Source organism: Dreissena polymorpha, chromosome 16, assembly GCF_020536995.1.
Source record: "Dreissena polymorpha isolate Duluth1 chromosome 16, UMN_Dpol_1.0, whole genome shotgun sequence".
Taxonomy (NCBI): domain Eukaryota; kingdom Metazoa; phylum Mollusca; class Bivalvia; order Myida; family Dreissenidae; genus Dreissena; species Dreissena polymorpha.
In genome coordinates this window covers 38,587,252-38,612,065 of record NC_068370.1, presented here as the reverse complement: position 1 = coordinate 38,612,065, position 24,814 = coordinate 38,587,252, and the positions used below count along the sequence as shown (strand labels likewise).

General features: G+C 34.2%; 1 protein-coding gene across 1 annotated transcript in view; it reads left to right on the top strand.

Moving 5' to 3' along the window:
• The first annotated feature begins 20,853 nt into the window (after nt 1-20,853).
• Nucleotides 20,854-24,814, top strand: part of LOC127862626 (CB1 cannabinoid receptor-interacting protein 1-like) — a 35,299-nt gene continuing 31,338 nt past the window's right edge. Inside the window, exon 1 of the mRNA XM_052401836.1 lies at nt 20,854-21,066. Coding sequence (XP_052257796.1) covers nt 20,900-21,066 — 167 coding nt within the window. The 5' untranslated portion in view covers nt 20,854-20,899. The remainder of the gene's footprint in view (nt 21,067-24,814) is intronic.

The window sequence follows — 24,814 nt, the reverse complement described above, 5'->3', positions numbered from 1 at the left end:
TGTGAGTATTGAACGATAGATTGTAATCAATATCAACACCTAACAATTTAACAACATCGTCACAAGAAATTATATTATTATCTATTTCAAAATTAGGAGTTTTATCATGTGTTTTTTGACCAACGGCTAGCGCCTGAAATTTGTCAGGATTTGCTTTCATACAATTACAAGAAAACCAGTAAATAAGAATTTTACTTTAACTTTGTAGAGTACTTATCAATAAATCAAAATATGGTGTAATAAAAGACAGTGTATTGTCGTCTGCATAGTTGTACAGAGTGCCATGTTCAATAAAATAGAAAATATCATTGATAAAAACATTAAACAAAATGGGGCCGATTATCGAGCCTTGAGGTACACCTTTTTTGATATTTGCTCGGTTACTTACATGGCCACATACTTTAATTTGTTGCTTACGGTCTGTCAAATAGGAGCAAAGAGTATCAGTGGCCTTCTCAAAGAGTCCATAGGATGCCAGTATCATCAGCTTCATTTACATAAAAACTGTTAAAAATTTCAGCTACATTAGAGTTGTCAGATACAATTTCATCGTTTTCGGTTAAAATAATTTTTGATTGCGAGCCGGAGCATTTTTTAGATAGAAATGGTTTAATTGTTTTCCAAAAGTCTGTGGATTTACACCCTCCAAGGCAGCGCTCCTGAAAATATGTATTTATAGATAATTTGTTCAGTTTGTTAACATAGTTTCTGGCCTTCCTAAAAGCTTCCCATGTTTTAGAACATTTGTTTTTTAAATACTTAGTGTAATTCATTTTCTTAGCATCTATTGCTTTGCGTAGACTTCTGTTCATATATTGGACACTATTCTTTTTAACATAAATCAGTTTCTGTGGTGCATGTTTATTAATGACTTCTACAACATCAGATTCAAAAGAGCAATATACATTATTAACTTCATTTTTATCATGCTATTTGCTATGAGGTATATTCAAATTTAAAAGATCTTGGTTATATGCTTCAGGATCAAAGTTTCTTAAACACCTGATATACACTTTTTGTTTCTCTATTGTTGGAGTTTTACAGTTAATAATAGAATACATCATGTTGTGACAATCACTGATACCAGTGGGAAAGTTCAGTGTTTTCAAAAACAATTTGCTAGAGTTTGTGAGGATTACATCCATTTTTATGGCAATTTCGGGGCCGATATTCGGCCCCATTCCCCTAAAAAAAAGAGTGTATATTTTTCCCCCATTTTGTAGAAAAAAACACCTTTAGAATTTATTTTTTATTTTTTTTAGAAAGAACTCTCTTATGATAAATATTCATTTCGTAACAACTAACAAAGTGTATAACAAATTAAATATATTATATGATTTTGAATTATTATAAAGAGTTACATTTAATTAGTATTTCCCAAATCAGTGTACTTTTCATATGAATTTCATGCTTTTCCCAAAATGGTCAGGAAAAGGCCTGATGTATCTCTATATATATTGTGTCATTATTTGATGATAAAAACATTTTAATTTGGTCCATTTTATTGATAAAAAAATGCTCACATTTGCCATTTTATCGATTAGAAAGTCCCAATAAGACTCAAAATGGCTAGGAAAACCGCGACTGTGCATGAAATGAAGGCTTAACTGTTTGAAACTAATGTTGAAAAAAATCATTGGTATATATTTTAGAAAAAGGACAGAGAAATTCAGCTGTGAATATTACATTCATACATACATGTGTATTTATATAATAAATTTCAGAACATATAAAAGAGTGATTTTTTTATTTTCCCCTTTTCCTTAAAAACGACGCGTTTTTCCCCTTTGGACGGGCCCCGCAACCATTCCCCTATTTGTAAAAAAAAACACTGACATCCAATAGCGAAGACTTACAATTTTTAACCAAGCAAGTATCTTTTTTAACAATAATATTTGTAAGGTTAAAAATTTCCATTAGATCTTGTAGAGGTCTGCCCTTGTTCTGACATGAAAGATCATAGTTAAGGTCACCGATAATTTTAAAATAGTCAGAGTTATGCACATGTCTAAAGTTTTTGTAAAATAATCACAGAAGATGTCATCTTTCATATTTGGTGGCCGGTAGACACTAATAAAACAAGAGTTTTTTCTTTTCCAAATTTACCTCGATTATTATGTTCTCAAGATTATCACATTCCAGATCTTTCCGCCGACTTGAAGCGACGTATGATCTAGTATATGCCGCAATACCCCCACCATGAATGTTCCGGTATTTCCTTTCAAGTTTGTAGACCGGCACCTTAAATATTGTGTTTTTAAAGGATGAGTCCCATTTATTCTCTGAAATAAATAAAAGGTCAACAATTTTATCATTCAGAATTTCAGCAATTTCCATGAATTTATTTTTTAAGCTGTTGATATTGATATGGCTGATTATGAATTTATTAGGATGTAGTTTGCGTGCAGCTCTCAGCTCTTCAAAAGGCGAGTCAATTGTAGAAGCACCGCTAGAGTCACTTTCATCCAGATGGCTTATATCCACATCACTAAAGAATGAGTCTGCAAATTGAAAGTTGCTGCATATTTTGAAAAACCACGCATTATCACTGTTAGCAAATTTCTCATACTCCGCCGGCGAGAATTTTGCACATTTTGGACCTATGTGCCACCAGTAAAAGCAATCCTCACATTGTTCCGCACGGTGGTTGGTGGCAACTGGTTTACCACACTGACCACAAGGATTCCTGATTGGGCCAGGGTTCAAGGCCACATCGCCACTTATAATGAGAAGGATTGACATGTGTTTATTGTGAAATTTAATAGGGATTGACATTGGAACAGTTCTATTGTATCTGATATTGAAGTATAGTATGGTAAAGTGGTTGCAAAACCATTCCGTGGCGAAAGTAAAAAATGTCAATTGGTTCGCAACGTCCTTGTCAGCATGATCGATCTAAGGCTCTGTTAGTACCATTTAGCTCACATATTGTGTCTAGCATATAGTCGCGATTGATAGTAAATGATAGCTTGAAGAAGCTTCTGTTTGCAATTAAGGTTACAAGTGTTAATATAACGAGAATCTTCTGTGTTGAAACTTCAATTTTCACGATTTGTTTACTTTCTGCGTTTTCCGGAAGTTTGTTTTCAAAGCGCTTGGGTTGTGATTACGTGCGTCTGATGACACAGACTAGGAGAAAAAAGTCGATTTCTGTGTGTTTCTGGGCTTCAGCGTCACTGTGTTGAATGGTAAAACGTTCAGTAGTAAATTTTTAAAAGCTAAAAGTTTAAAATACTGTTTGAAAGCTCTTATTTCAACCAATTTCATGAGAAAATTTGATTACAAAAAAATTCAGAATGATCAAGATTATGTTATTTAACAACAAAAAAAATTGGATTCTTAAAATGAAAGTCCCAGACAGACAGTTCCTTAATACTCAACACATGGTCTAACTTGATTTGAATGCCTTTTCTTTCAGCGATGTTGAGGCTATGTTTAGGTTTCATTTTAAAAATCCAATTTTGCTATTAGCTTTTGCACAGATGTTAGCGATATGGCGAGTCCATCGGAGCTCTGATGCGATGGTAACACCTAGGTATTTAACACTTTCGACATATTCTAGCATATGTCCATGGAGGGTGTAATTGTATTTAATGGGATGATGTTTTCTCGAGATAGATATAACATTGCATTTTTCTGGATGGAAAACCATCTTCCAGCGTTTTTCCCAGTCAGCAAGTAAGTTCAAGTCTCTTTGTAGTGTTTCGGCCTCAGCTGTACAAGTTATTGTTAAGTAAACTATTGTGTCGTCCGCGAAGAGCCTAATTTTTGACGTTAGATTTTCTGGGAGAGTGTTTATGTAAAACAGAAATAGTGACGGGGAGATTGCTGAGCCTTGGGGAGTTCCGGAATCCACTGTTACACTGTCAGATCTTTCGCCCTCCATGACTACTGTTTGTGATCTAGTTGACAATTTTCTTAAAACACGGTGTTGTTTTATCCTAATTTAAATCACTTTGCAATTATGTTATGCAATCAATTTTAACGATAGTTCAGTGTTTGTTTTGCGTAGACCTTATATGACAAGAGTTAGGATGGGAGATGACAAGAGTTAGGTGGATTTGCGGACGTTTCGAGCCCAAGCTTTCTCTCATCCTTGTCGTTTCGTTTCCAAGTTGTTACCTCCCTCGTCGTTTCCTCCCTCGTCGTTTCATCCCCATTTATTTTATTTGATGTGTAGTTTCCATGTCAATTACACTATTGGGAATTAAGTGTAAGATGTTATAACATAAATCACAAACTGTAAGCAATACTATGGGATACTTTGGGTCAGGTGGTCCAAACAATGTTTCACATGCACTCAGGATGTGCTTACAAACAACTAAAGCAGGCACTGTTAGCAACGTACTCTTATCATCTTGCGCTTAAGTACGTTTTCTGGATAAGATCGGGTCATTGTCACATTACAGTTTCACTCTCATATATATCAAAATCATGTCAACCTTTATTTTGTTGTCGAGCGTGGTCTACATTTGCTTAAATACTCATATGTGGATCTTTAAGCAAAAGACAAAAAAATAAATAAACAGTAGACAAAATAATAAATAAAAAAATGATTTCTTAAGTTGAAATAGCTCCAAATATTACCAATATAAAACGTAGCTTAATAATTGTAGAGCGTCAACATGTTGAACTAGTCACCAACAGTCAATATACTTCATTTATTCAGATCTGCAATGACAAGAGTTAGTAAAAACGTGTGCTTCAAATTGTTTTTCAGGTCACCAGCAATCCATATACTTCATTTATTTGTGTCCACATTGACAAGAGTAAGAAAAAAGACATGCTTTAATTATGTTTCACGTCATCCGTTGTAAATGTACTTCATTTATTCATATCCAGAATGACAAGAGTTAAAAAGCAACAACAACATATGCTTTAATTATGTTTCACAGTGCCAGCAGTCAATATACTTCATTTATTCACATGCAAAATGACAAGAGTTAGGAAAAACACATGATTTTATTGTGTTTCACAGTGCCAGCGGCCAATGTTCTTCATAAATGCACATCCTAAATAACAAGATCGAGTTATAAAAACATGCTTTAATTGTGTTTTCACGTTGCCAGCAGTCAATATACTTCATTAATTCACATCCGAAATGACAAGAGTGTAAAAAACACATGCTTTAATTGTGTTTCACGTTGCCAGCAGTCATTATAATTAAGTAATTTACAGCCAAAATGACAAGGATTATAAAAAAAATACTCCAATATTGATTTACATTGCCAGCAGTCAAAATACTTTATTCATATCCATAATGACAAGAATTTGAAAAAACAAATGTTTTAATTGTGTTTCAGGTCTCCATGGGGTCAATATATAGAGGATATTTGTTGGATTCGATGGAATATCGATTTTAATTCACGAGTGGTCATATAAAATAATATTTTCACAAGTAGCGCAGCCACGAGTGAAACTAGTGACCTAAAAATCAATTGGGGTCATCTGCGAGTCATGATCAATGTACCTATGAAGTTTCATGATCTTAGGCGTAAGCGTTCTAGAGTTATCATCCGGAAACCATTTTACGATTTCGGGTCACTGTGACCTTGACCTTTGACCTAGTTACCTGAAAATCAATAGGGGTCATCTGCAAGTCATGATCAATGTACCTATGAAGTTTCATGATCCTAGGCCCAAGCGTTCTTGAGTTATCATCCGGAAACCACCTGGTAGACGGACCGACCGACAGACCGACCGACAGACCGACATGTGCAAAGCAATATACCCCCTCTTCTTCGAAGGGGGGCATAAATATGTATTTTTAATGATCACGAGTGAATTAAAATCGATATTCCATCAAATCCAACAAATTTTCTTTTTATTTTATGTTTTTTCACCGCTTATTTACATTGTAAAAGAGTTTTACTGGATAATTTCGCTGGATTTTTTACGTCATTTCGTCGAAAAAATGACGTCATTCTACAGTTAATATCGATATTTTTCACTGTTATTTTTCACTGTTTAAAACAGTGAAATACCAGTTTTATTTCACGGATATTTCTCTATAAACCACCGGAAAGCATAAAATAAATATCATTTATTCATGTCCACAATGACAAAAGTTAGAAAAAATACTTTAATTGTGTTTTATGTTTCAGCAGTCAGCATTCTTCATTAATGCACATAAAAAGGACACGAGTTAGAAAAAACATACTTCAAGTGTGTTTTACATTGCCAGAAGTGTGTTTTACATTACCAGAAGTCAATATACTTTATTTATTCATATCCTCAATGACAATATTTAGAAAACGCACATGCTTTTCATGTGTTTCAGGTGACCAGCGGTCAATATACATGTACTTCATTAATTCATATCCACACTGACAAGAGTTACAAAACACATATGCTTTCACTGTGTTTCACGTTGCCAGCATTCAATATACTTCATTTATTCACACTCAAAAAGACAAGAGTTAAGAAAAAACGCATGCTTTTATTGTTTTTAATGTCATCAGCAGTCAATGTACTTCATTTGTTCGCATCCGAAATGACAAGAGTTAGAAAAGCATATGCTTCAATTGTGTTTCAAGTTGCCAGTAAACAATATACTTCATTTATTCATATCCATAATGACAAGAGTTAGAAAAACATGCTTTGTGCTTCATGGTGCCAGAGGTCAATATATATTTTTTTTAATGACAAAAGTTAGAAAAAACACATGCTTTAACTGTGTTTTGTGTTGTCAGCAGTCGATATAATTTATAAGTTAGAAAAAACATACTTCCATTGTTTAACATTGCAGCAGTCAATACATTTCATCTATTCACATGCAGAATGACAAGAGTTAAAAAGCAGATGCGTTTCTTGTGTCTCAAGTTGCCAGTAGTCAATATACTTCTTAATTCATATCCACCATGACAAGAGTCATGAACTTTGTGTTCCGCTCTCTGTCATATTCACAACACTCATTTCTAAGTCAGTATTCCCACCGTCATGGAAATTAGCTAACGTATGCCACATTTGTACAAAGTCCGACCCCTCAATGCCTTTTAACTATCGTCCAATCTCCCGTCTTAGTTGTCTTGGAAAACTCATGGAACGCTGTATCCATAAATATCTATACAACTATCTCATCTCCAATAATCTGATAATACAATTCCAGTCAGGTTTTATGAAAGGTGATTCCGCGGTCAACCAGCTGACCTTTTTATACCACGATATCCTTAAAGCTCTTGACGAAGGCAAAGAGGTTCGAGCCGTTTTCTGTAATATTTCCAAAGCCTTTGACAGAGTGTGGCACCCTGGGCTCCTCAAGAAACTATCAGCAGAAGACATTCAAAGAAACCTTATACATTGGTTCAGGTCGTATTTATCAGACCAAAAGCAGCGTGTCGTCATTGGCAACTCTTCTTCCTGTTGGACTACAGCTGAAGCTGGTGTCCCGCAGGGGTCCATACTTGGTCCACTCTTCTTTCTACTCTACATCAACGACATAGTTACAGACATCCAGACAAACATTCGTCTATTCGCCGACGACACCTGTCTGTACATAATTGTTGAGGACCAAGCCTCATCTGCTGTCACTGTAAATCTTGAAATGTCTCGCATAATCTCGTGGTACAAATAATGGCTGGCCTCATTTAATCCTTCAAAAACCGAATGTATGATCTTTTCGAGAATCCACCACTTTTAATGCTACAAACTTCATTGACCCAAGTCAAAGCTCACACCCACCTAGGCTTGGTCTTTTATAAGGACGCCAAGTGGTCTTTCTACATATCATTTATCCTTGCAAAGGCCTGGCAGAGATACGGTATACTTCGAAGCCTGAAATATACACTGACAAGGTAAAATCTTGAAAAAATGTACATGACCTTTATAAGACCACTTCTTGAGTATGGCGACATCATTTGGGACAACTGTTCCGTAGCTCAAAAAAGAAATTGAATATGTCCAAGTTGAAGCCGCAAGGATCTTGACAGGTGCTACACAGTATTGCAATATCGACCGCCTTTTCAAAGACCTAAACTTGGAATCACTCTCCCAACGAAGAAAGAAACATAGCATGATGCAAATATACAAAATGCAGAACAATATTGCACCTATCTATGCAACCTGATCCTAGTTCGCACATCCCAGGCCTATGGCCTCCGATCCCAAAACGGTATATCTCCAGTTTACGCAAATACTCTACTATATTTTAATTCCTTCCTCCCTTCCGCCATCCGCCACTTGAACAATCTTTCTTCTGACGTAAGAACCTCCAATTCACTTCTTAAATTTAAGAGAAAAATCTGTCAATGTCCAACAAAGACGTGTCCATTATTCAACGTTGATGATAGAAGATTACAAATCTATCATTCTCGTCTGCGACTTGGCTGTAGCTCCTTGAACTAAGATCTCCATCATAGAAATCTTACTTCTTCACCGGATTGTATATGTGGTTCCATTGAAACTCCGTCTCACTTCTTGCTTCACTGTCCAATATATAAGCACATACGACAACATTGTGTTACTAATCTTCCATGCGCAACAACCGTAAATAACCTACTAAATGGTGACGAATATCTGACCTATCAGGAGAACACTATATTATTTATTCGTGTCCAGCAGTTTATTGAAGCAACTAAACGATTTGACTCGTAGAACGATGCTACCGAGGATGTTGACCCGACCCTAGTAGGGGCCTCTGTGACACTACGCCTCAGTACCTTCTTAATCAATTATCCATTTCGTTGTATGATATATATCCACACTACCATGATTCTTAACTTTGAATGCGATCCAATCACAATCCTAACATTTACGTGAGCGCATCCATGTTCTTGTGGCCGCCTAAATGCAAAACATATACGAGTCAATGCCACCATGGAAAAGATTTAATATAAGCTTTACGCTTGTTTTCTTATCCTTGAATTTATACTTTGCAACAATGTATTGAATTGTATGATTACGAAATGAATAAATAAGTTTAAACTAAAGAAAAACATAACTTGCTCTGTTTTTTTAATTAAAAACATTACTTCTAGAACTCGAATATCATGATTGATATTGATATAAAGGGAATCTTATGTTTTTTACTAGGTGTTATTATTTACTTACTCCGCCTACTAACTTGACACCTTGTGTATTACATAATTGTTGCAAACAGCAATGTCTGCTTCAAGCACATTAAAAATATGTCGTATATATATTTTCAACCTTGTATGAAGTAGGTAATATACTAAAATGACATGTTCTGAAATGGAGCCACCAAACTTAGTGTGGGTTTACAGTAAACACAGCGTCGTTTAGTAACTTTCAGGACATTAAAACACAGACACAACATACGAAAATAGGCCAGTCGGTGGTTGGAAACAGTAATGCTGAGGTATTTTATTCTTTGCAGTGTAATATGTAAACGTTGAAAGAATAATAATATTTTATCTGAAAAATAATTACGAGGGCTGCATTAGGATAGATGTTTATATTTTATTATGTCTTTCATAAATGTTCATTTAAAATAAGAACTTTTTTTCTGTAAGCAAGATCTATTAATCTTATAGATATTTATATTATATATTAATATTATATAATAGGTGAAGCAACGTATAGAAGAAAATGAAAAGAAAGGGAGAGATGTTGTTGAATATGTTTTTTTTTCATTAAATAAATGTTTCCCAAATCAGATATGATTTGCGTAATGATATCATAAATATGCACATTCATATCTGTTACTGCTATGATAATGTAAGACGTGAATGAATTTTTTTTTACGCATACTTTATTCCAGTGGTATAGATTTGTGTATTAAAATATATATTATTAAAAAGAAGCACATTGCTGACATTTTAAAAGTTTGCTCTATATGAAGATTATTCTAGACAAAAGAGATCGTGATCACAAGAGTGTGGAGATTCGTCACCATCTCCTGTTCTTGCCTCGAAAATGAAAGATATAGAAAATACTAGGTTAGCGTGAATACAGAGAAGTTTATGTTGCGAGGCTTATAACGCCGGGAGCGCTAGCCATGGCGATACATTAACACAAAACAAATGCGTGCCTTCAATGTATTATTTTCAGACATCGCATACTACTACTTCTACTATTAGTATGCTATATGCTGGTTGAGTCGTGGGTAATTTTCATAAAGTGGTTACATCACAAATATTATATACATTTAAGACAATGAGTCATTATAAGCATAGTTATTAACCTTTGTTCTTTATATTTGTTGCTTTTTCCCCAAAAGTTTATCATCAGTAATAATAATACATGTAAATAATCGATTGTCTTGAAAGTGTCAAACTGCCATCTTGAAAATGTTTTCACGTTGAGCCGTGTATTCTGATTGGCTATTCCAATTTCAAGATTTGCATATCTATAAATAGCCTTAAAACTGACATTGCAGCCGGGGGGAATTACTGGGGGGCGGGGGGCAACTTCCTATATACGGGTCTATAGGGGTGTGTCGATTTTATGGTGGACGTTTTTCGACTGAAATTATAGATATGGGTACGGTTTTGAACATCTAAGTAAAGATATGGGTATTGAAATCAGAAATTGATTGACTGTATATACATGCATGTAGCTTTGAAAGTATCAGTATCAAAATGGGTATGATAAATGTCATTCTTGTATATAAATTGGTATCAAACAGTAAATTTCAGTAACGGGAACGATGCAGAAACTTGACTGTGTCCACTTTATCAGATTCTAGTATTTAAATGGGTTAAATTGTATCGTATACAAATGGGCATGCTTTAAAAAAATCTTGTATCAAAATGTGTCTACTTTATCAGAGTTCCGGTATAAAAATGGGTCACATTTTGGAAGTCTCGGCGGGACACCACCACCCTAAAATTTGGGAAGATACACCCCCCCCCCCGGGCATTGCAGACAAGAGTAACTTCTTGTGAAAAAAATGTCAACAGACGATGGGGCCAGGGGGCGGGGCATTTTTCCTTATATGGCTTTAGTAAAACCTTTTTAACACTCTAGAGGCCACATTTATTTTCAGATCTTCATAAAACTTGGTCAGAAGCAGAAGATGTGCCCCAATAATATCTTGGATGAGTTCGATAATGGTTTCAGTTGCTTTAAAAACATAACCAACAGGGGGCGGGGCACTTTTCCCAATATGGATATATATTGCTTTAGTTAAACCTTATTAACACTCTAGAGGCCACATTTATTGTCCGACCATCATAAAACTAGGCCAGACAATTTGTCCAAATGATATCTTGGATGAGTTCGAAATTGGTTCCGGTTGGTGGAAAAACATGGCCGCCAAGGGGTCGTGGCATTTTTCCTCATATAGCTATAGTAAAACTTTGTTAACACTCTAGAAGCCATATTTATATTCCGATCATCATGGAACTTGGTCAGAAGATTTGCCATAATGATATCTCTGACAAGATAAAAAATGGTTCCTGTTGCTTGAAAAACATGGCCACCAGGGGGCAGGTTATTTGTCCTTATATGGCTTCATGAATCTTCATGAAACTTTGTCAGAATATTTGCTTAAATGATATCTGGGATGTGTTTGAAAATGGTTCTGGTCTATTGAAAAACGTTGCTGCCAGGGTGTTCACTAGTCATGAAAGTTGGTTAGAACATTTGTTCTAATGACATCTTGGGCTGCACAGAACAGATCAGTTCCTTTGAATTTCAGGTGAGCGACTTTGGGCCTTTCAGGCCCTCTTGTTTCTTATTTTGAAAGATAATCTAATAAATGACCACACCCTCACACTATACCCCCCTATCAGCCCCCCCGACCCCCCTCCCAGAAAAAAATATTGTTTGAATTGCGTGTTGTTGTTTTTTTTTCCCGAATATGTCACACCTGTCAGAATCTTATATATTTGTTAAGTGAAATGCAAACACCGTTGTTAGTCTAAATTATCGGAAACGTACACACACAAAATACTATGAAGGTGTTCAAAAAATAGATAAGAAAAAAATAATTCCCAAACACAGTGCCCGAAACTGTAATGGCAAATAATATACCAGGTGCCCATTCCGTTATTCCTGTAAATAACGTCACATATATCATAGTGTGTGCTTTAAATACCACACCGTTCGGTATAAAGTACGAAAACATATGTTTTCAATTATTGTAGAATAATGTACATGTGTTTTTTGTTGTTTTTAACGAAATATATTCCATGGTTGCACTTTGACAACATCACGAAAGGATGAACAGTTGATATGCTGAAGTAAGAATGTTTTATTTGCAAGCAATCAAACAGAAGAAATTGTGATTTCGTTGTCTTTAACACATTAAAAATTACGTAGTTAATATTTTGCGGATATTTCACACTTAAAGCGGGTATATACGATTTTTTATATGTGTTTAATTGTAATATATTGATAAAATATGTTACAATAACACAAAATAGGCAAGAAAAATTATACATTAAAGCCGAATTTCATAAAATGCAGCAAAGACAAATTAGCGCCCCGAGCCGATAGTGACGTACATATTTTCCTACAATAACCGAAGCATTCGTCTTTGTATTAGGATCGGAGATAGTGTTCGTGTGTCGTATGAATAGATATCGTTGCAGGAATTCAAATAAACCGTTAAACTAAGTTTAGATGCACATCGTACATGTATGGTATACATGCTGGCGAATTCGGCTGTACAGCCGTTTTCAGTTTCAGAATTAAATATCTGGCTTATTTCGCATTTTTCGAAACATGTTCTTCTTAACTTTTATTTTAATTTATATTGAAATATATATATAATAAGTTTTTTACACAGTTTATATAAATTCATAAATATTTGACAAAATCGTATATACCCGAAGAACATATCTGTAGAAAACTGTAGATTTATTGTATAACTCTGCTGTGATAGTTGTTTAAGAGGCATGCATTTGGAAATCTAGGTTTTACACAAATACTCCTTATTTGAATTTCTTTCAGCATAAATATGGGGGACAATACAACTGCACGCAGTCGTTTTGTTCAGCGAATTCAACTTTCGTTTTAATGTTCAAGCATAAGGCGTACCATTCAATACATAGATGGTGACGTCACTACGTTATTATCACCTCTTTACTTAGACGCATCACGCACCTCCATTTGGAGGCATTTATGACTACGACACAAATAAGTCCGCGGATGAATGAAGAATTTGCTTTATAAGTAAACTTTCATGTTATGATTTAAAATTTAAGTATAATTTTGTTCAGTCTTACGGTCTTATGTAAGTATCAATTAAAATTTTCGTAAGTTTTCAACAATTTCGCTCTTTATTCATTTTTTTTAAAACTGTACTTTCACTTTCGGTTGTATAACAACATGTATCCTTTATTGACGTAAGTTTGCAATGAAATAGCGTTTTCAAAACCGCTTAAAAAGTTTCAGAAGGTGTATCTGATGCATGTTATGAATAGACACAATGTCATAGCTATATTGCCGACTAGTATGGGAACAATTTGGTATTTCAAGTGGCTCCATTTGAATTGCAAGAGAAGTTCAAATTGACTTGTTCAGTTTGTTAAATTTTGACACCCTAATTATATATTTTTTTATAAGTGCCTGATAGATTTTTTTCTTAAAATAATTGAGATCAATGAAAATTTTAGTAAACGCACAGCATTGATGTTCTATGATGGTCATTTTTTAGTGGAATAGTATGTTACAATAAAACAATTATAACTATTGTATAAATGAATTTAGATTAGGTGTCATCTTTAAATGGGGTAGTAATTCATTATATGAGATTAGCACATTACATAGTTGAAAAATAAATAACACTTTAATGACTTACCATAGTAAAATAAAGTAGCATAGAATATGTTGCAGGTCATAAAATGTAAAACTGAAATTGAAGAAGCTTTACAAATATTTTACACTGACAACACTGCTGGTTTTCCACAAAAAAAAATCCTTCCTATCTACCTGCCGTAGTTTTTTGGGGCAAATTTAAATATTTTTAATATAATTGAGTTAAATTATTAAAATATCAATATGTTTTGATTACATTAGCTTATTATATTATTAATAATAAATACTTTGCAAGGAAAGTCCAATTCTGTTTTAATTAGTCTTAATTAGGTACTAGTAAAATTGAAAATATCAGTGACATCCAAAACTTGGCTTATATGCGTATGAATGCATATTTTCTTTGACAGTTACATAGTACCCTATTTAATTGGATTAAAAACAACAAAAAACTATAGTTTTACAACCCAGCCCAAGTTGACTCAAACTGAATTAATTCATCAATTGATCCTATTTAATTATATTAAAAACAACATGTGTAAGATTTTGAGAATATCCCATGTATTCCTCTAGTATTCCTCTAGTACACCAACATGAACGTCTTTCTAATGATTTACATGCACTCCTTAAACAGTTTAACAAAAATAATGAATGATTAATCCAAAGAAAACAACAAACAAGCTGCTTCATATAAAAAGTTTATTACATAAGATTACATAAGCAAAATAATCATTTTGATAATAAATCAAGATTATACTTCAACCAAACCATTATAAAAGTATTGTGGGGTGGGGGGGGGGTAATGTAAGCACTTAAACTAAAATGGGGGAAATGTCTGGGGAGGGAACATCTTAGGGCGGGCGTCCGGAATTCCTGCTAAGGGCGACAGTGTTGTTAATGTGTCTTTAGAAGAAATAACTGAAGGAAAGTACTTATTGGTGTATGCCCATCCAGAAGCATTTCTGAGCATATCAATTGGAACAGCAATATTGAATGCATTTGAAAGAGATATAACTGTTTCATGAATTGCTTTTGTTGAAGCCCACAAGTCATGGTCCTTTAATGGTAGCTTTCCTATTAGGGAATTTTATACTTATTTTTTACTCTACAATCTAGCTCTTTTGTCATAAAATGAGAAGTTTTATTATCCAACAGGTTTTGTGTTTGAACCTCACAAATTTTATAATACCAAAGTCCCATCATATAATCATCATCACAATCAGCAGCAGCATTATCATATTCATCATCATCATCGTTAGCAGCAGCATCATTGTGTTGTATTATCAGAATTCAATACAAATACAAACACAACCATTACAACTCTTACTACTACTACTACTACTACTAATTAATTAATTATCTACTACTACAACAAGAACAACAACTACGACTACTACTACTGATCTTACTTCTACTACTACTAGTCGTCTACTACTACTACTACTACTACTACTACTACTACTACTACTACTACTACTACTTCTACTACTACTACTACCACCACCACCACCACCACCACTTCTACTACTACTACTACTACTACTACTTCTACTACTACTTCTACTACTACTTGGTACACCAGAACTTGTTGTCCATGGAGACGATAATGAGAACTCCCAGAGTATTGATCGAACCCTCGCCCAGCGGACATCATTCTCTACACCATAGCGACCATGAATTAATATTTGATGCCATGTACAACATAATTCACCTTATTACACAAAACATGGAATACACAAAATGAATGAAAATGCTTTAAAATAAATGCAAATTTGAAGTTTGAAACAAAACAACCTAAGCAATACATAATAAGAAACACTACATTATTGAAACACTGATACCATGAACATTTTAGGGTGTAACACCTTATGTACATGTACCAGACCTTTTATGTACTACCGGCACTTTGAAACTTTACGTACCACCTACATAAAATATAGGTGTTATTTCCATTCATTCATAGCAGTCCTAATGAATTAAGGTCATTCTCTAAACATGCTTAAAGTCTAAAGAAGGAAATAATTTGATTTTTTTACAGTTTGAACATTAAGATCATTCTCTCTTCTCTTCAAAGTATCACATTTCAATTATACAATATAATACAAACATTTTAGACTTGATAATCCTTAGTGAGAATAAGATAAGAGACAAATGAATTTTTATAATTTACTTCAATTTCAGGTAAGACTAATAAATCATTTATTAAGTACTACATGTACTTGGGCTAATAAATTAAACTAAGACACTCAGTGACACTTAGACAATCTGACAAAATATAAAATCTATGGCCAATATAGATCTATAAGTCTAAATTCATAAATACTATCACACAAAATACATTTCATCAATAACACACATTCATATTAAATTAGTTATCTCTTTATATTATAACTATGGTACATAAAGTGTCAGATAGTGGTACATAAAGTGTCGGTACATAAACGGACTGGTACGTAATGTGTGACATTCAACATTTTAAAAATCAGTTAACAATATATGGACTTCATTGTTTTGCATATACGCATTCAAAGCATATTTATTAAAAATTAAAACACACTGTTCATGGCTGTATCTTTTTATTTATACATGCATCAACTATTCTGGTAATTAATACATTTTTAAAATTATATATAAACAAGAGCACCACATTATGGGTGCCAAGCTAGGCTGCGGTGCAGTTTTGAATAAATGAAATTTATTAAAAGAATTTTTAGAGGTTAGTGACCTTGACCTTTGACCGAGTGACCCCAAAATGGGTGTGGTGTGTAGAAATCATCAAGGTGCATATACATGTGAGGTTTCAATGTTTTAGGTGGAAGCACTTTGATTTTTGAGCCTATGTAAAGGTTTTAGCACGACGCGGACGTCTGACGACGAGCTGTCTATGACAATACCTAGGGTTTTCCCCGAAAACAGCCGAGCTAAAATTGAGCGCCATTAGTCCAATTTTTTGACGCTCTTAAATATTAAGCTACTTTTTATATGGGTAATATTTGTAGCAAAGAATTTAGCCCATATAAAAAGTATCTCTAAATTATTTGCGCGTCTTATAAATAAGACTAGAGCGCCATATAAATTAAATGGAAAACATACATTATGTCATTGTCAAGAAAAATAAAGCTGTACAAATCTCACCTGCTCGTCTTTGATGTTGCAATAAGCACATTCAGCATTTTCAGTATCTACTAAATAAATATATGAAAGTGCCAAATGTCCAAGATACCATGACGTCCTCCTCAAAATGTTAGATCCTTTGAACTCCATTTATTTTATCCCTGATTAATCCTCTCACACATGAGGCCTACATGTAAGATTCCTTGTAATGTTCACAGCGTTTATTTTAAATTGTTCACGTTCTCAAATTTTAGCAGGTATTTAATTATAAATATTTATTTATGATTTTGATTTATTTACTATTTCGAAGATACAGTCTTGCAACGTGTTTAGTTAGTCTAAGTTACGTGTTTAGTGATTCTTACAAACAATAGACTGACATAAAAAGTGGCTCCTTTTGAAGCACAAACTGCATCCATGTATATATTACAGCTGTCCCGGTTTGATGGGGCCTGTTTTTGATAATAATTAATTACCATTTTTCACTTCCGTGTTTATTATGTTTACCAACGCCATGATGGAAAAAAGTCCGTTTCCCACAATCCTTAGCGCGCATTCACACAGGTCAGTAAGACCGGTGTGACACAATGTAAGGCGTACTTTATAACGTATCCATCGGAAAAAATGGTTATCAGCGCTTGTCATTTGCACGTAAGAAAAGGAACTTATTATAGGTCTAAAAATCAGCGATAATATTCATGAAAACACAGTTACATCCTTATCATGCTAGGAATTTGAGACTGTACGGAATTTTAGACAAGAAAAATAAACGATAACACTTACTAATAATATTATATTTTAATTGTGATTTATATCGGCTAGAACATACAAACGTTCTGGAGCTGATTGAATATTACATAACATAACATAACATAAAATTTATTAGGCATAAAACAGCATATTGCAAATTTATAGCCTATACAGGTGTGTGTTTGTGAGAAAGCAAAGACATGGTACATGTATTTGAGAAGTACAACACAAAACGATGAATACGAATAGTTAGGTAAAACAAAAGAGAAAAAAAAAAGACATGTCAAAATAATTCAAAGAATAGAATCAATAATAATACAATGATAATTGCTTTATCCAAATATATATACATTAGGCAAATGGAAACAATAATCATAGTTAATACGGTTAACTTATTATTACATCTGTTCTAATAAACATACTAAATTGAAGGCATATATTTTATATTACGTTACATTTGACCTTAGTTTTTGGGCAAAATAAACATATTTTGATAGGTTATTTAATACCTTTGTTGATTTTGATGACATTAGAATTTCGAATTTGTTCAATGTTGGCCAATGACGAAAGTACGGTTTTAGGTATTGTTGTCTAATTCCGTTATATAGGGGGCATACTAATAAAAAGTGGAATTCGCTTTCTATAGCATTCATATTACAGTAAATACACTTCCTATTTTCTTTTGGTATGTTTTCATGACGACCTTTTTCTATCGCTAGATTATGTGCAGAGATTCTGAATTGTGTAAGTGATATTCTAAATTTATTGTTATTAATACATTTTAAATATTTTTCCGTTTCAAAGTCATATTTGAAATATCGGTATGCAGCCAGTCTATTTGAGTTATTTATATTTGTGAACCAAGTCTGTTTATATATATCCAAAATTCGGTTTGTTATTATTTTTAGGTCGTACTCGTTTGGGATATGCGTATTTTGTTGTATCCATATAGAAGCTAATCCTATGTGTTCGGGAAGTTCTTTAATCTGATAAGCCCAGTTCCTACCGGCATATGTATTATTACTTTCAGCATCGCTCTTAAGCAAATTATAAATAGATTTTGTCAGTAGGTTGTTGTTCGGATCAATGATTTTTAACCAGTATTTAACTAATGTCAATTGTCGTTTTACATACATTGGGTGTCTACCTAATTCCCCGTAAAGTCCGTCTAGATTTGTGGATTTTCTGACTTTTAGTATCTTACGTAGGAATTTACAATGTATGCGTTCGATATCTTTTCCTTCATGAAAGCCCGATGTTTCGGCCGCGTAATTTAATTTGGACCCAACTAGACTGTCAAACAGTCTACATTTTTCGTCTATGTTTAATTCAAGTTGATTAAATACTGTAAACAAATTGTGTAATGCGAATTGTGAATGTTGAGCGATATGTTTTTGCGTACGGTTCCAGTCTCCGTTTTTGTAAAGATTTACCCCCAGATATTTAAATCAATCGACAATATCTAATATTGTGTTATTTAATGAAAAATTATATCGTGTATGTCTACCTTTTTCAAAAATCATTATTTTGGTCTTTTTTGTATTAAATGTTAATTTCCACTCGCTGCAGTAATTTTCTAAATCTTTAAGTAGCGATTGTAGTGCGTTAGGCGAGTGAGCGAATATGACCGCGTCATCAGCGAAAAGAAGTATGAATAATTTAGTATTCTCAAGAGTGAAAAGGTCATCCATATTATCATTAAAACTTGAAACTATATCATTTATGAAAAATAAAAATAATAACGTTGAGCTTTGGTCGCCTTGTTTTGCCCCAATATTCGACTCAAATAGTGATGTATATGTTCTTTCATGCCGGACACATGCTTTGACAGAGTTATACATGCTCCGTATGGCGTTTACGAATTTTGTGCTTATGTTTTCATTAATAAGTTTTTGGAATATAAAGGTTCGGTCTAATTTATCGAAACATTTTTCGAAATCTACGAAGGCACAATATAGCTTTTTCCGTTGGCTAAGTGTTTTTTGTATAACAGTTTGCAATACGAATATGCAGTCTACTGTAGACTTTCCTTTCTGAAAGCCGAATAGGTTTTGTATCAAGTTTTTATGTTTAGTTGACCAGTTTGTCAATCGATTTAGAAGTACGGTTGAATAAATTTTTGCCAGAATATTAATATTGTAATGCATCGTTAACCCATTTATGCTTAGTGGACTCATCCTTCTAAATTGGATCAATTTATTTCCAAAATTAGGGATGTCTAGTATATTTATTTCTATATTTAGAATATTTCTTACAGAAATTCCTTTAAGCAAACAGCGCAGACCAAGATGAGACGCCGCATCATGCGGCGTCTTATCTGGGTCTACGCTGTTTGCCAAGGCATTTTTTCAAGACGCTAGTTATAAATGGGTTAAGCTGTGGGCTACACACTTCTCATGAAGCAGGCCGATGCACATTGTACAACACACGTTAACCCTTTGCATGCTGGGTAATTTGTCGTCTGCTAAAATGTCGTCTGCTGAATTTCTTAAATTAGCATTTTCTTCCATTTTTTTTCAAAGAATACTATCAGAATAGCAAACAGTTTGGATCCAGATGAGACGCCACGTTCTGTGGCGTCTCATCTGGATCCAAACTGTTTGCAAAGGCCTTCACAACTCGGTTCCCGCACTGTAAGGGTTAAGCGAATGAACTTTTGACACATCAAAATAGTGTGATCAGAAGAGCATGTGTCATGATTAATAACACACTGAATTAATGTTGACCCAACGACTTTTGGACAAGGGTTAATAGAATTAATGTAGTGTCATAAATAAATGGTTAACGTTTGACTTGTGGACAGGCATTCAAAAACTGAAGTATGTACTTTAACACAAAGAAGAGTTCAAAAATGGGAGTGAAGTTATTCGCGTAATGCTTAAACAAATTGAGCGAGATGCGGTGCTTTTTCAAATAAACTCGCCGTGATAGTAGAATGCATATATTTCGTGATGGAGCTTAATAAGATAGCTACGCTAGTTTTTTTTTGTGGAATTATTTTCATTTTTTTATTAGTAAATGTGTTTAACTGCAGGAAGATAATTGCAGCCTTATACTATTGACCAAGTGCAAATTCCTTTGTCTTGCATAACTTAATATATACTTTGTGTCATATTATAATGTGAAACGTAATGTGTTGAAAAAACACAAACAGCAACAACATTTCACAAAACTGAACTTAATTAATTTGCTGGAAAACAAACATGCAAAAACAACTTTTTTAACCATAAATTAATCGTGTTCAATACGAATACATGCTAATCAGAATAAAAACGTGTTCAATACGACTACATACTAATCCGAAGAAAAACGAATTGTGATAAGCTAATGCGTTTCTATTTCACATAATTTTCATTATTATAGTCATAAATTTACCATGATTCCCAATCTCAATATGAGCATACGGATTTTCAAAGTTGATGGCGCAACACCGATTCACATGAAACCCGATGGTAAGAGGTTCCAGCAAGCGTTTACATTAAAACTCAACAAGGACACCGACCACGTGATGGCGTTTAACCTGAGACCAGCCACGTGCATTCGGTGAGAAAAATGTTTCAAGTTTTGCATTTAACCCATTTATTCCTAGCGTCTCGAAAAAGGCCTTTGAAACACCGTAGACCCAGATGAGACGCCGCATGATGCGGCGTCTCATCAGGGTCTGCGCTGTTTGCTTAAAGCAATTTCTGTAAGTAATATTCAAAATATAGAAATAAATATACTAGACATCCCTAAGTTTGGACATAAATTGATCCAATTTAGGAGGATGGGAGAGTCCACTAGGCATAAATAAGTTAAAGGTATGCATATTGATGTTACATCGCAAACAAGACGCCTTTTTATTTAAAAAAAGTTTTTATTACCACAACAAAAATAAAGTTATTAAGATATGGAGATGGTCTACCTTGTGACGGATAGGCCTAGCGATGACAACGGCCCTGAAAACACAAAATGGTTGAATTAATCTAAATGTTGTTTTGTGTCTGTGTGTGTTTTAAAATTGAGTTATTTTTTCCAAAAACACATGTGATTAAATCAATGTGCAATTATGATTAAACGTGGATAAAATTGCGAACTCGAAAGGAAGGATTATCGGCGCAATAGCGAGCGTTTGCTCAACTCGCCTAGGCCAGCTGTTGAAAATATTTGTATTAATATTCAAATAATTGTTTTATTTAATATAGTGGTTGTGGGGTGGAGGCACGCGCCATACCAAGTCCATAGCTCTGTTTTATCAATGTTATTGACGCTAACAAATGCAGCCATATGACGCAATAACCAGGTTGGAATAAACGTAGATGGTTTTCATTAGATGATCTTCAAAATCAATGTCTAATACTGTATGTGTTTCGGTTTACTTAAAATTTCCACTTTGGGCGCCAAATGTTGTGGGTGTGAGTTGGGGTGGTCTTAAGATCAACAAGGTCTAAGGATTTTTATTTGCATTGTATTGTAGACGCTGTCCAATATAGCCATGCTACACAAAGACCGAAAGAAAACAATGGTAATATGTTTACAAACATACCAAAATATCAGAAAGAATGAACAATGAATGAAATGAATATTACACTAATTCACGCAAACTTCATAATACAATAATACAAATGTTCGATAAATAAAAACAGATTGACAACTCACAAGGTTGGAATGAATGTTTACCACGAGAAAGAACTTGATATGAATGAATTCATTGCTATAGTTATAGAATTAAGATAGACGTTCTTGGCAAATGCTAACGTGCTTAGTTAATTCACAATAAAATTCAACATATTTATATTGAATGACCAATTAGGAACTTGCATCGGATCAAATCTTTACTTGTATTGGGAATACAACTATTGTACGCCTTAACGGGTGAACGATTACTGGAGAGAGGAAAGAATTCACACTACAAGTAAATGTTTATTATATAAAAAGGGAGGCAATAAATTGACCTTTACATTAATTACATTGAAATAGTGTGCATAATAGTATAGTCAATGAATAAGATTACCATAAATCTATACCGCCGTATACGTATGCATTCTTCAGCATGACAGACAGACAGACAGACAGACAGACAGACAGACAGACAGACAGACAGACAGACAGACAGACAGACAGACAGACAGGCATGCAGACAGACAGACATACAGACAGAAAGACAGACAGACAGACAGACAGACAGACAGACAGACAGGCACTTATCATTTGGTCACTGAAAAACTCGATTGAAAAAATAAATAAAAAATAAACGCGATCGATGACAAGAATACGTTAGTTATATCGAGGGGCTAATGAAATCAGTATTGTTCAGGATCGTATTTCTTTTAACTTAAGCTTCTTTGATATATTTACAAACTGTGTACATTACTAATCCGTACATATGAAACTCATTACTTGTGGAATTTGTAAACCTATTGGTTAATATAAATATAAAGCTATTACTTGTTTTTCTTAAATCAATTTAACTGCATTTTCATGTAAAGTGGTATGTTTCTTCTAAATCGACGTCATTATAAAATGAACAATAACGTTCAGTTAGTAAAATATCTTTCTGAGCATATCTTCCAGTTTGTATTCCCAACGGTATTCAGAGACGCGGAATCTTACAAAAATATAAAAGCATATCTTGGCAGTAAGGTAACACAGTCGTCATATTTTAAAGAGGTTTTACAATTTCGATACATTTCCAATACATTACTGTTATTAATTTTACCATACCACTCTTGTTTAATATTGTTGTCAACAAGTCTTCAGCAAGTGACTTGTATAAAATAGCCATGTCATCAGCAAACAATAGTACAATCAACACAATATCATCTATACTTAAACCAGAGTCAATGCTATCCTGTAAGCAAAGTTCAAGACTTTCAACAAATAAAAAACAATCGACGACATTACTTTTCCTTGACTCAGTCTAGCCGCATAACTTTAATATTCTTAATAGAATGAACATGATTTAACACGTGACTTAACATTCGCGTACATATCCTTCACTAATCTAGGCAATTTGCTGCGTATACCAGACTTTATTATGTTCAACTATTATTCATTGCGGTGTAAAATATCAAGACATTTTATATATAACATACCGACATTTATTTTCATTGAAATAATTTTGTACAATAGACGTCATCAATATGTAAATAGCATCAACAGTTAATAACCTTTCATCAAACCAAAATAATAGTGTTTTCATTGCAAAACGTTTCCGTGTGCTAGTTAAAAATCGTGCTTTATAATATTGAAAATTAACTTATTATAGTAATCCCACTACAATTAGTTACAACTCTAATAGCACCTTTTTATGCAAAGGGATTTTAACCCTGTATGCCCATTAATCGGGAAAGAAGCCCGATACAAAAAAAAACGTTAAACACATCACATTAATGTGCAGGACACACTATCACCGCATTCAAGAAAATATTCGTTTAAAATACAATTACTACCCGATTTTGTTTTAAATGGTTAGTTGCGTAATGAGTCGTGTTCTGAGAAAACTGGACATAATGCATGTGCGTAAAGTGTCGTCCCAGATAAGCCTGTGCAGTCCGCACAGGCTAATCAGGGACGACACTTTCCGCTTTTATGGTATTTTTAGTTTCAATGAAGTCCCTCCTTACCGAAAATCAAGTTAAGGCGGAAATTGCCATAACTTCTTCATTTAAGATCAGATTTGATTCATACTTTGACAAAGTATCCAAGTGTCCCGAGAGATGAGGCCCGTGCTTCTGCTATAGAAACTTTAAACAGGCGAACGGATCCATTAATTCCTACAGAGGACGTCATCGTGATGATGGACACTGTGTTGGAGAACAACACCTTCTCATTCAACGACGAACACTTTATACAGACTGAAGGGACGGCAATTGGCTCACGCCTCGGGCTGAACTATGCATCAACCTACATTGGTGCTTGGGAAGAGGAACTGTTCCGGCGGTCAGAAAGGCAACCACTCGCATACTTCCGGTTTGTGGATGATGTGTGGGGCTTATGGACGCATGGTATCGAGGCGCTTAAAATTTTCCACACACAAGGAAATGAAATCAATCCTCGCATTAAACTCGAGCTCCGCTATTCTTCAGAAAAACTAGAGTTCCTGGACACGGTGACATCAATACGGAACGGGCGCATTCAAACCGACCTATATACTAAGCCTACAGATAAACCTGTACCAACACAGGGATTCTTCGCATCCGGAGTATACAAAAAAAGCAATACCATATGATCTGGGTGTGCGTGCGAAAAGAATCTGTTCAGAGGAGGTTGCCTACCGGAAGCACAGACAGGCGGTGAAAACACAGCTCGT